General features: G+C 33.3%; 1 protein-coding gene across 1 annotated transcript; it reads left to right on the top strand.

Annotated features, from left to right (window-relative positions):
• Nucleotides 1-111: 111 nt before the first annotated feature.
• Nucleotides 112-6,388, top strand: LOC105968190 (putative plant SNARE 11). The gene is made up of 10 exons (XM_012992812.2): nucleotides 112-601; nucleotides 860-952; nucleotides 2,104-2,197; nucleotides 2,295-2,332; nucleotides 2,797-2,885; nucleotides 3,763-3,842; nucleotides 4,316-4,372; nucleotides 4,451-4,543; nucleotides 4,627-4,701; nucleotides 5,954-6,388. The coding sequence occupies exons 1-10, from the start codon at nucleotides 540-542 to the stop codon at nucleotides 6,041-6,043; spliced, it is 771 nt and encodes a 256-aa protein (XP_012848266.1). The 5' UTR covers nucleotides 112-539; the 3' UTR covers nucleotides 6,044-6,388.
• Nucleotides 6,389-13,081: the final 6,693 nt, after the last annotated feature.

Raw genomic sequence — 13,081 nt, 5'->3', positions numbered from 1 at the left:
AAAAAGACATTATTGTTTGTTAAACCAATACTATGCTAACAAAACTATAAAAAATACCTTTTTGTATATATTTTTTTAATATAAATTAATCGGCCTGTCACCATACAGATTAGATTAGAAGAATGCCCAAACGGCTAAGTCAAAACATTACGAAAATAAAAGAAAAAAATTACCCTAAGAAAAAAATTAGTAGTGTCAATTGTTTTTATTTATTATTTATTTATTTTAAAAAAATGGATGAGAAATAATAATCTGAGTATAAAGAATGAGAGAAATGTCTGTAAATCACGAGAGCGCCAGGTCATAGAACAACAGGCCGTCTCTCCTCCAAAAAAATTCAATCAGATCCATCCATCACCCTACCTACATTTCGTTAATCCCAATTTATTTTCCGCCATTGTTGCGCTTGTTTGATTCATCTCCACGTTGTTTTTTTATCATTTTTTTCCCGGCGGAAGTTTGTTTGAATTAAAGTTTTTTTTTTTTTATTTTTTTGAAGATCTTTGACTCCCGATTTTGGTTTTTGACTCTCTGGATCAATGGCGAGCGAAGAGCTCGCGGAGATCGAAGGCCAGATTTCGGATATTTTTCGAGCTCTTTCGTAAGTTTTTTTTCCCCATTGTTGATTGTTTTTTTTCGTGAAAAGGATGAAGAGATGCGAATGTGTATATATGACATTTTGTTGAATGTTTATTCATAAATATGTATGTATGTGCGTGTGTATGTATATATCTACATATAAATGTACAGACGAAATCCTGAACCATTTTGAAGCCAAAAGTCAATGAAGTGGAATTATATAAATGTTGAATTTGTAAGCATTGTTGTGTTAATTATATTATTGATTTGTCTAATGAAGGAATGGATTCCAAAAATTGGAGAAGATTAAAGACTCCAGCAGGCAGAGCCGGCAGCTGGAGGAGCTCACGGACAAGATGCGTGAATGTAAGAGGTATTTGATTTCGTCAATGGATTTCGTTCTTGTTCATGAATGTGTGTGTGTGTGTGTGTTTTCTTTCTTAAAATATATTAAATGATGAATTATCGATGCTATAATAGTTAATAGATAACAACTTTAGGTTCTCTCGCCATGGGGGCTTGAATTGAGATACATTAGATGTGGCATTTTGAGGGAGTCGTTATTTATTTCATTTGAATTGAGATACATTGTCCGTAAAACAATTACCATTTTCTGTCGCATTGGTACATGCAACACCCATTATATTTGCTACAAAATTATTGGAAAACTTGGATATCGAATCAAAGACATTTGAAACAAGAAGTTCTTTCGGTTTTGTGATTGGACGTTGAAAAAAGGACGCAAATGATTAATTGGGAAGGTCTTGGAACTCTCATGGTTTAAGACTTTTGTTGAGCCTTTTAGTAAATAGTGTAACTTATTACTCTTTGGTTTCTTAATATCTTCGTTTATGTAGTGATTTTGCATATGGGATTTGATGTTGATTTGACCCTTTGAAGAATGAGGATACAACGAGAGTGTTGTAATTGGAGAAGTAACAACATTGAGATGACAAGACTAGTTATGGATAACTTGACCTTGAAATGTTAATTTCGAGACAAATTTATTGTTGGAGATGTTCCTATGAGATGATTTATGGAACTCGAAAGATGTTATACCTTGATTAAAAATAAGGTCTCAAAATGTTTGGTCAAATAACATTGTGGATTTTGTAATGAAAATTTTGTTCCTTGAATTGTAAAAAAACAGAAGGGATGTGTTGAGATCTTAAGATAATTAGGAACTTTTTACTTTTTCTAAAGGTTCTCATAAAACATAACATCTTGTTTTTTGAGCTTATACCTCGTATATGTTTCAAGGAGCTTAAAATATCCAAACACCCTCTTAATTTCATTTATCTACATCATAATATGCCATCGAACCAAAAACATTCCCCCCCTCTCTCTCACACACGCACTCTCTCTCTCTCTCTCACACACACACACACTCTCTCTCTCTCTCACACACAAGCCATCATGCCCACACCCTCAAACCCCACACATCCAAACCTGTTTGTGAATGCACATAGGTGTAGTAGACCCATGAATTTCAAATGTATAAGATGATCTTTCTCCGTGATCCAGGCTTATTAAGGAGTTTGACCGGGAGTTAAAGGACTCAGACTACAAAAATGACCCCAACACAAACAAGATGCTTACTGAGAAAAAGCAATCGATGGTCAGCTCTAATTCATGCAGTCTGTTTTTTTCTTGATGCTACAAAATAATTATTATATATTTTTTTAATATACGGATTTCTCTGCCTTTTTATGCAGATCAAAGAATTGAATTCATATGTTGCTCTCAAGAAACAGTAAGTTCACCTGGAATCATCAGTATTAGAGTGTGTAGCATTTAATATGCTATGCAACTGGTTGTTGTAGTTTCACTACATCAGTTTATTTGTTCTCCTCTACCCTTGGTTAAGTAATGTCTCAGTGCTGTTTTTTATTTTTATTTGTAGTAAATAAAATCATTTTTCTGAAAGCTTCAACTTGAAAATGCCTGTTTGCATATCAGCAACAATCGCACCGGACTTTGTTTTAATAATTACACCTTTCGGGATCCATATTTTCTATTTTAGCAGTAACTACTGATATTTCTGACACTATCTATACCTTGGTGTAATTAACTGATGTTTTCCGTCCTGCTTTCCCACTATCTTCCTTCTAAATTATGTTTGTTATGTTTATCAGCATTATTTGAAAATTAATGTATGACATTAAATCTTGAAACTTTATTATTTGTAGTTCAACAAATTTCTTGGTGATGCTGTAGGTATGCAAGTAATCTTGAAAACAAGCGAGTTGATCTCTTCGAGGGTCCAGGTGAAGGATTTGTAGAAGAGAATGTGCTACTTGCTTCCGGTATGCTTTTTTTTATCATTCTAAAGAAAAGAAGACTGATGACCCTATAACGTTTGTTAGCACAGCAATTGGCAATATATTATAGTTTTAAGGAGTGCCTAATTTCCCTGGTACCGATTTAGAGGAATCGATATTACAGTTATTTGCATTCACCTTTTGTACCCATAATAATAATGGCATAAAGAAAGGGGTAGTAGAAATAATAGATCAGCAGTGAGAAAAAAAGATTCAAGCTAATTCAGAGGTAGACTGACTTAATGAATTATGCTTCTCTAGGATGACAATTAATATACTTATCTCAAGCTGCTGATCTAACTGTGTGAGGTTAAAAAATGTAGGGAAGTTCTGGTTTCTTTCGAAGAATCATACATTTTCCACCAATTAAAACAAATATATGACAAATTTCCTGATACATTTCTCTCCAAAACAATATATTTCCTTCAAAATATTTGAAGAAATATCCTAATAATTATACAAAGAACCATATTCACAAAATTAAAGCAAATGTAGTTCACATTTCTCAATGCATTTTTCTGAAAGGTCATATGAAAAGTTTCCTGCAGCAATTTAAAAGTGGAAAAGAAAAAAATAACTCTGAATCTGAGGGGGGAGGTCCCTTGATTTTACTATGTAAGATGGGGTCCAAGTGAAATTAACCTTTGATAGTAAAACTGACATTTCACCCATTCCGTTTGGGTAATTTTTCATCTAAAAGAGGAGGTCCTTGTAATTCCTCGTAGATAGGGGTAAGAGGGGTCCAGGTAAAATTAACCTTTAGTTTTAAATATATAGAGAAACTTGACATTTTTGGCCGAAACAATTCGATGTACTTTTTGTATTCGATTTCAATCCTTTTTGTGCAAATGCGATACTGCAGATATGAATAATCAGCAGCTAATGGATCATGGAAATCAGATGATGGATGAAACGGATCAAGCTATTGACCGAGCAAAAAAGGTGTGTTCTTTAGTGCATTTCAAGATTCTTGTTACGTAAGAGAATTTATCAGTTCTCTCGCTGGGTGATATCTGTTATCATCAATTCATGTTTTCAGTTTTAGTGATAAAATTAATAAAAGCCAAATTCTCCCTTTCAGTTTTATTTCTTCATTGTTTAGTTGTTTTGTCTATGATTCTTAGGAGGCTGAAATGATTCTTATAAGGAGGGTTTGACTGTTTTCAAAAGCTATAAGGCTAGCAACTTTATTTGCATCTGGTCTATCTTTTTACGAGTTTTAAAAGAAGAAAGAAAACCCTTTTGTCTACTTTTGTTGATTGTGGTCTCTTGAATTAGTACACAAACGTACCCATTGCTTACATCTAGACGAGTCTAAAGGATGTATACTGGTAAAAGAGGTGTGAGAAAATTGTTTTAGAAGTGCTATTTGTTACTCCAAAATATGATAATTGATTCTTTGTTTATTATTATAGGTTGTCCATGAGACTATTGATGTTGGGACCGAAACAGCTGCAGCTCTCAAAGCACAGGTGTGTGTTCTGGCTTACCCGAGATTTCTTAGTTTGAGATATGACAATAATTTATCCAATTTTTCGTGTATTTTTCAGACAGAACAAATGAGCAGAATTGTTAATGAGCTGGACTCCATTCATTTTTCAATAAAGAAGGCAACAAAGCTAGTAAAGGAAATCGGTAGGCAGGTCAATATCTACAATACACATCCCTTCTTCTTTTCATATATGTCTAATTTTGGTCATCGTACTTACTTTGGTTTCTTAATTAGGTTGCAACTGATCGGTGTATCATGGCGCTCCTTTTCCTTATTGTTATTGGTGTTGTAACTATCATTATAGTGAAGGTCAGACATACATCCGTTTGCACTAATTTTCTTATCTGGTTCCCGATTAAATTGCTGTCCTCATATTTCTCACCATATGCAACGCATTCTATAACCTATATTAGCAACTTACCATTTGAATTTTTCTTAGTCACCTATAGAAGTGGATTCTAGGGTAGGGGTGTGAACGAGCCGAGCTCGGCTGTTTTGGCCGGCTCGAGCTCATATAGGGTTTTTTTTTTTTTTTTTTTAATAATTATTTAATTTTTTATTAAAATCATTTAATTTTTTTATTAAAAAATATTTATAGTAAAATGAAAAAAAAAATATAAAATAAATAATGAACTCTATATATATATATATATATATATATATATATATATATATATATATATATATATATAGCTCGTCCGAAGCTCGAACTCGTGACCTCAAACTCGTGAGCTCGAGTTCGATCCTTTATCGAGCCGCTCGTTTACCACCCCTATTCTAGGGTATATGCTAATCCAAATGTAGCTCAATCTATTAGTATTTCTTGATGAATTTAGTATATACTTGCATATTTGTAGTAGGCTTGCATATTAAGTTGGTATTTTGGCACTTCCGACAAGCTATACCTGGTTCATGTTAGGATGATTTTTAGTATATAGTAAAGTTGTATGTTCTGTTAGGCCTCGTTTGTTTGGAGAGATTAGCCATGAGTAACTAAATGAAAAAAAATGGACTTTATTTTGATGTTTGGTAAACCCAATAACTTCCCGCGTCGGGCCGGAAGTATTATGTTATCATGCCTTAGCATGCTTTTAGGAGGTTTTTTGTTTGAACTTCCAGGTTCCAATAAAACAATTGAACTTTTCATTAGATTATTTAATCTTATCTTGGCTAATCCTATCGTGGCAACCATACGCGGCCTTAGATGACAGTATTATTAGTGAGACACACATCCAAACCTTGATCACCTTGTATTCGGGAAAAGGTTTACTCCGAAGATGAAATACACAATGGCAGAAGTAATAAGGCACATGGAAATCAGAATAGAAGATTAAGGAGAGAAGATATGTGTTTCTTTGCTTTGTCGGCATGGAAAAATCAGATTGTTGCCATGCTTTTGTTAGAGAAATAGTTATCAAATAACTGTTTCAGTTCCCAACAATTTCGAACATTCAACCTAACCGAAGTAGAAAATAAATACTGTCTGGAAGGCAATGCAAGCTAATTTAAACTTTAATCGTTCCATCGCTAGTTCATAACCCCGTTTGGTTGAATTTTTCAGATAGTGAACCCACAAAACAAAGATATTCGAGATATACCAGGATTAGCTCCTCCAGCTCCCGCCCGGAAATTACTATGGATTTCTGATTGATGATCAACTTTGATGTTATTACACATTACCTGGCTTTGGTTAGTGCACTACTGGAGGCAATCGGAGTTAAACCAAAGACAAGGTTTGATCAACTAAAATTAATCGGTACGATTATGTGTATCCATATCACAATTATTTTTGTCAATTGGCAGCTACCATATTTTTTTTTTATTTTTTTTTAATCAAAATTAAATGGAACTGGGAATTTGTTTGTGTTAATTCCCCTGTAATTTTTCTAAAGATTAAATTAATTTGCATTTGGATGAGGAATATTTGATGTATATGCGGTTTGTATTCTTCTGAATCTATTGGTGTCTATGTACTTATATATTACCATTATTTCCAGATTCACTGCTCCCTTTTTCTTTTGGAAAAATGTCAACTTTCAAGCTGCCTTCACTTTAGACACAGAGTGTGCATGCATGCGTTGTAATTAGTTAAAAAAATTATACATCCAATTAAAATTTAAATGAACTTATCAAAAGCGATATTTCTGTTATGCGAAACATAGTTAAAAAAAAAGGGACTATTAGTCATAACCCCCTCTAGTGTTTTTTTAATAATGGGAGATCCAGTCCCTTTTTCATTATTAGTGATAGATCCAACTTTTCTATTATTCCAAATTTACCCTCTCTCCTATTCACTTTCCATTACTATAATATATATATAGAGTAAAAAGCAGTTTGCCCCCTAAACTAAGTCCCGTTTTGCGCTTTACCCCCCAAACAATTTTTTTTTTGCACGGTTTTACCTAAACTCGATTTTTTGTTGCACAGTACCCTAAAAGTAGTATTTTCAGGTAACTTTCACCGGAATGTTGTGCACGTGCCATTCATGTGAGATTAACAGGGGCAAAATTGTATTTTCCTTTTTGTTTTTCTTTTTTTCTCCTTTTTTCTCTTTTTCTTTCTCAACTCACCTGTTCGAATAAAGTGAAACAGAGTGCTGAAACACAACGCATAATACAACCTCTTCTTTCATCAATTTTTTGAGATAAACATTTCCTTGCAACAAAATCCTCGAAAAACCTCCAATAATTGTCAGACACCTGTACTCAAATTGTGTTTTACTTACATCAGCATGTGGGTACTTTAGAGAGAGAGAGGAGAGAAGGGAAAAGGAAAAAAAATCAAGAAAATTACATAGATTAATGTTGCTGCTTCAATTGGAGAGTGCTACAACAAAACTAGTTTCTCTCACATCATCATCGTCAAAAGCTGTTCTTCCCCGATTTGCGAGATCGAGAAATGGACGCGAATTCATAATACACCCACTTTTGGCTACAAATAATATTATTTTCCGGCACCGAATATGCGTCGGAATCACACCGTCTTGTTGGAGGAATAAAAAATAATCAAAAGGTCGATTCTCAACGTCGTTGCCTGTACAACAATCTTGAGAGAAATCCACAAGATTTACTCGCTTCTCTCCCTATGACAATTTGGGTAATAATATCTATAGGAAGAATAGAATTGAAACCCCCATTGTGTTATGGGTTGATTACATGGAATATATATAGAGAAATAATGCAAGGTAATAGAGTTTGACTAGGTAACTAAATCCTAACTAATCTAGGTAATCGAATCATAATAGAATCCTAATATTAGGATAATTCTATAATATAATATTCACTAACACGCCCCCGCAGTCGAAACGTGACGAACGTGAAGACTGGACAATCACTTGCTAGCACGCTCCCGCAGTCGGAACGAATAAACTTCAAAACGAGTAAACTTCAAACGTGAAGACTGGAGACTGGAAACTTCAAACGCGAAGACTGGACAGTAATCGCGAAACACATCGCTAGAGAATTCCTCTGTAGAAATATCTGTCCAATTGATAAAAAAATATAATAATAATAACGGGTGAGAGAAAAATAAGAATATTTTTTTTTTTTTTTTTTTTTTTTTTTTTTTTTAATCGAGATAGAGAGAAGAGATGAGAGAGGGGTCGCCGGCCATGGAGAAGAAGAGAGGCAGCGGCTAGGTTTTAGGCCATGGAGAAGAAGAAGAAGAAGAAAAAGATAGAGAAAATACACCACCGAGAGAGGGAGAAAATTCGGTTTGGTGGTCGCCGGCCATTGAGAAGAAGAGAAGCAGCGGCTAGGTTTTAGGCCATAAAGAAGAAGAAGAAGATAGAAAAAGATAGAGAAGCACCACCGGGGGAGGGAGAAAATTCGGGTGGTGTTCATAAAAAGATAGATAGAAAAGAAAAAGATAAATATTAGAGTACCACCACCGGGGGAGGGAGAAAATTGGGTGGTCACCGCCATGGAGAAGAAAGGCGGCTAGGTTTTCACCGCCATGGAGAAGAAAGACGGCTAGGTTAAAAAATCTAAACCTGGTGCTCTGATACCATATAGGAAGAATAGAGATTTGAGAAAGGAGAGAAATAATACGTACTAGAAAACCCCCATTGTGTTATGGGTTGATTACATGGAATATATATAGAGAAATAATGCAAGGTAATAGAGTTTGACTAGTTAACTAAATCCTAACTAATCTAGGTAATCGAATCATAATAGAATCCTAATATTAGGATAATTCTATAATATAATATTCACTAACAATATCTTGCTACGATAGGTGATGAAATGGTGGGGATAAAGAAGTTGGGGTAAGAATTTTCTTACCGCGATAACTGATGAAAGGATGGGGAAGAAGAATAATGAGGGGAAAAAGAACAGGAGAATTTCAATGAATTTTATAGAGAAAGGCACGCAAATAACAAAGGGAAAAAAGAAAAAAAGAAAAAAGAAAAAAGAAAAAAGAAACAGAAAAATAGGCAGAAAAGATGGAAAAAAAAGAGAGAAAATTAAACCTAGTCAAGAATGTAAGAGAAAGACAATATTACCCCTGTAAATCTCACGTGTGGTGCGCGTGCTCGGGTTTCCGGTGAATTTTGCCGGAAAATGGCAATTTTTAGGTATTGTGCAACAAAATAGCGAGTTTAGGTAAAAACGTGCAAATTTTTTTTGTTTGGGGGGCAAAGTGCAAAACGAGCCTTACTTTAGGGGGCAAACTGCTTTTTACTCATATATATATATTAATTATAATATTCATTTATTTATTTTAAAAAATAATTATTTTTAAAAAAACTGTTTTTTTAAATATATTATTTTTTAAAATAAATAAATGAATATTATAATTAATATATATATATATATATATATATATATATATATATATATTAATTATAATATTCATTTATTTATTTTAAAAAATAATTATTTTTAAAAAAACTGTTTTTTTAAATATATTATTTTCCATATTTTTTTAATTCTTTTTTTATAATTTTAATTTTTTTCATTGGTTTTTCAAATCGACTATTAATTCCGAAAACAACTATTTTTCTTTGAAATCAACTATAATTTTTTTGGCTCAATTTTCTTCGTAATCAACTATAAAATTACTAAAACAACTATTTTTTTGTTTCTTTATTTCCCGAAGCAACTACAAGAAACTTGTAAAACGACTACAAAAATTAGTGGTTTACAAGAAACTTGTAAAACGACTACAAAAAGTAGTGGTTTTCAATAGCAGGTGTACCAAATAAAATCAACTACAAATTAATAATCTCGATCATATATAAAAAAATCAAAATCAACTACAAAATTGTCGAAATCAACTATAAAATTATTGAAATCAACTATAAAAATCGAAAACAACTATAATTTATCTAAATCAACCACAAAATAAAAAACCCTCATTTCAGAGAGAGTTGACTACAGGCTTCGTGAAATCAAACGATGCCGTTTCGAAGAGCTTTTGTTAGTGTGCTATGGATGTCAGGGTTCCCGCGCCGCGTCTCAGCCGCTCCACATCTTCGACCTACCAATCACTCTCAAGTGGAGCAAGGACAAAAACCTTCTGGTGTCATCCGCCCATTACCAATCCACCACATCAGATCGCCGCCGAGGAAGCCTAAAACATTGTTCCATACCTCCCTCTTTGAGATGTTGTCGGGCAGTGTAATCTCCGCCGTTGTCGCGCCGCCAATCCTCGTCTAGGGAGATGGGGATATCGAGAAGATGGTGGGGAGCAATGGCAATTGAGAGGCGCTGGGCTGAGATGGGGTTCGATGGCAGGGAAGAGAAAGGAAGAGAAGCGAGATGGCAGAGGAGAGAAGCGAGAGAGGTGACGGCTAGTGGAATAAAAATGAAGAATGAATTAGAGAAATAGGGTTTGGTGTTTTTATATAGTAATTTAAGGGTAATATAGACATACCATATAAAATTTGGATTTATGCTAAATTAAAATATAAATATGGGGGGTTCTCACTAATATGCAAAATGAGGGTATATCCATCCTAATATAATCAAATGTTTTAGGGGGGTTTCACTAATTATCCCTAAAAAAAATTATACATTCAATAAAATTTTAAATGAATTTACGAAAAGAGCTATACGATACCAATTGTTGGAAAACAAACTCCAGGAGCTAGTGATATATATTCACAAAAGATTTATTTAAAATTTTGTAAGCATGCAATTTAATTCTTGATGTGTTGATGACGGGATAAAATTCATTCTAGAACTTACATACATCACTCGGATACGATGCTAACGTCGTTTTCAAAATAATTCACGAACTGAAAGAACTCGGAAAAGAATACATGCATATTTCTGACATTAATATTCCGATGAATTTGGATTCCAATTTTCACAGAATTTTGGTTTCCAAATTCGATTGATTTATCAGGGTTTGCGATGGGGCAAACTTTTAGCAGAAGAAATTGTGTTATTAATTAGCATGATTATATATATATATATAACTACGTACTCTATTATGCAGTTGTTGATCGATCTCCAATTCGCAAAATTGAAGTGGATCGGTATCCACCAATGACTGTGATAATATTCGAGTCACTGTGAGGAAATTGGAGAACCAGTAGCTATCTATCCTTTTTTTTTTTTTTTAAAAAAGAAAAACAAAAAAAAAAGGAAAAAATAATTAAATAAATGACTTTAAGCTTAACGGAAATGTGCATGCATCTGACATTGGGTCCTCTTGAAGGATTCCTGTACCACGTTTAGGCTGGTACTCATTAGGACCAATGACAGCTAAATGCGGGTCAATAACTTTCATAATACAACGAAACACGAAAATATTCATCCACGTAATTATATCTCTCCTTGCTTGATTTGAATAGCACCCAATTGCAACATGAGCGCGTGGGCCTGAAACATATATCATTCTACGCAAAAATATGTCATAATTAATTAATAGGCTCGTTTGGTTGTCAATATATATAAGCTAAGATTAACTAAATAGTAGGACTTCATTTGATGTTGGGTATCCTCAATCAATTACCGGGTCGATCCACCAAAATTATGTAATCATGACTTATCTCGCCTTCTAGTGTGTTTTTTTTTGTTGGACGTCGCAAGCTCCAGTAAAATAATTGGGTTTCATTAGACTATTTAATCTTATCTTGCCAACCAAAACGGGGCCTTGATAACTATATAATCGTGTTCTATGTTCATGTACAATCTTAATTCCTAAAACATAATCATATAACTCTATTATGACTAGGGTTGCTTAATGTTGCCCTACCACTTCTTTATTTTATAGGGTAAATTACAACCACCCTCGAGGTATGGTAAAATTACGAAAATCCACCTATTGTTTGGATAATTACAACAAACCCCTCAACTATAAATTTTATTAAACGTCCATCCTTGCGGTTTCAAATTTAGTGGAATCTTCTTGATTATATGGAATATTATCACTTTTTTACCCATTTTATCCCATTCAAGATTCACATTTTGAAGCAGATGATCATAAGATGTGTTTTTTAGTTTGTATATATCAGATTGTGGTGCATCAGAAACTGTATTTTTACACAAAACGAGTACAAACTATAGCACATTCCACAGAATCTAGATGATTATGTTGAATTTGACACCTAGAAGGTGAAGGTGTAAGAAGATTCATAGTTGATGAGTATATGTAATTATCTAAACAAAAGGGATTTTTGATAAATTGATCATACCTCAGGGAGTGATTGTAATTTACCCTATTTTATGTACTAGCAATTCTCCCCGTGCGATGTATGCGTAACATTTGCAGAAAATATTAATATATATGATAATTAAATTAAAAAATATATATATACTACACCTTAAAATAATTAGTTGTAAGATTTAAATTACCAAAATAGCATAAGAAAAGTTAAGTTTTGTTAGTTAATTTGCAAATTTGATCTACTATCAAAATAAAAAAAAAATGCTGGAAAATAAGAGATGAAAATAATAATAATTATTATTATTAAAAATATATAATTATTATTTTGAAAATTTACAAAAATACAATAAGAATTTCTTAGGTTGTCCTAACGTTTCTTAGGTTTACATATAAAATAAGGGATTATTTTAGAGACCCCCTCATTTCGAAAATATATAAAACTAACTACCATGTTGTTTACATTCTAGTGCAAACCCACCCTGAAGTATCCAGAATAATATTTTAAATAAGTTTTAAACCTTAGCCCAATTTATATCGGGTTTTATCTTCCTCTCTCAATTCCCAGATCCAAATCCCACCCCCAAGGTCTCTTACCGGCGATATTGCTTCCCGGAGTCATAGCTCTCTCTCCGGTGGTCGGAATTCGATGGTTCAACTATCTTTGGATTCCTCTCGTCGAGCTCCTTCTTTTGGTGAATTTTTCATTCAGTTTGGAGTGCTGGATCTGTTTCTGCAATTTTTTTTTAGTCGGCGTATTTCGACGACGGTGGTCTTACTAGAGGTGTAATTTGTTTTTCGCTAGTCAGAATTTGACGGACCACCCACCGTTGGATTCTTCTTGTCGGGATCTATATTTTGATGTCAATTTCATTCATTTTTATATTTCAGATTTATATCTATATTTTTTATATTTTATTTTATTTTTATATTTACAGATTTATTTATCTCGATCTCTTATTGTTTGTTGTTTTTTGAGGATGTTTCTTTATTTTTTGTTGATTTGCACTAAAATAATTTTTGTTGTTTTGATTTTGCAATTGCAGCTTAATGAATGCCATTGATCCTTTCTTTG

Source organism: Erythranthe guttata, chromosome 5, assembly GCF_056151865.1.
Source record: "Erythranthe guttata isolate IM_541 chromosome 5, IM_541, whole genome shotgun sequence".
In the NCBI taxonomy this organism is placed as follows: domain Eukaryota; kingdom Viridiplantae; phylum Streptophyta; class Magnoliopsida; order Lamiales; family Phrymaceae; genus Erythranthe; species Erythranthe guttata.
Note: the sequence above shows the minus strand (reverse complement) of the source record. Positions and strands in the feature narration are given on the sequence as shown.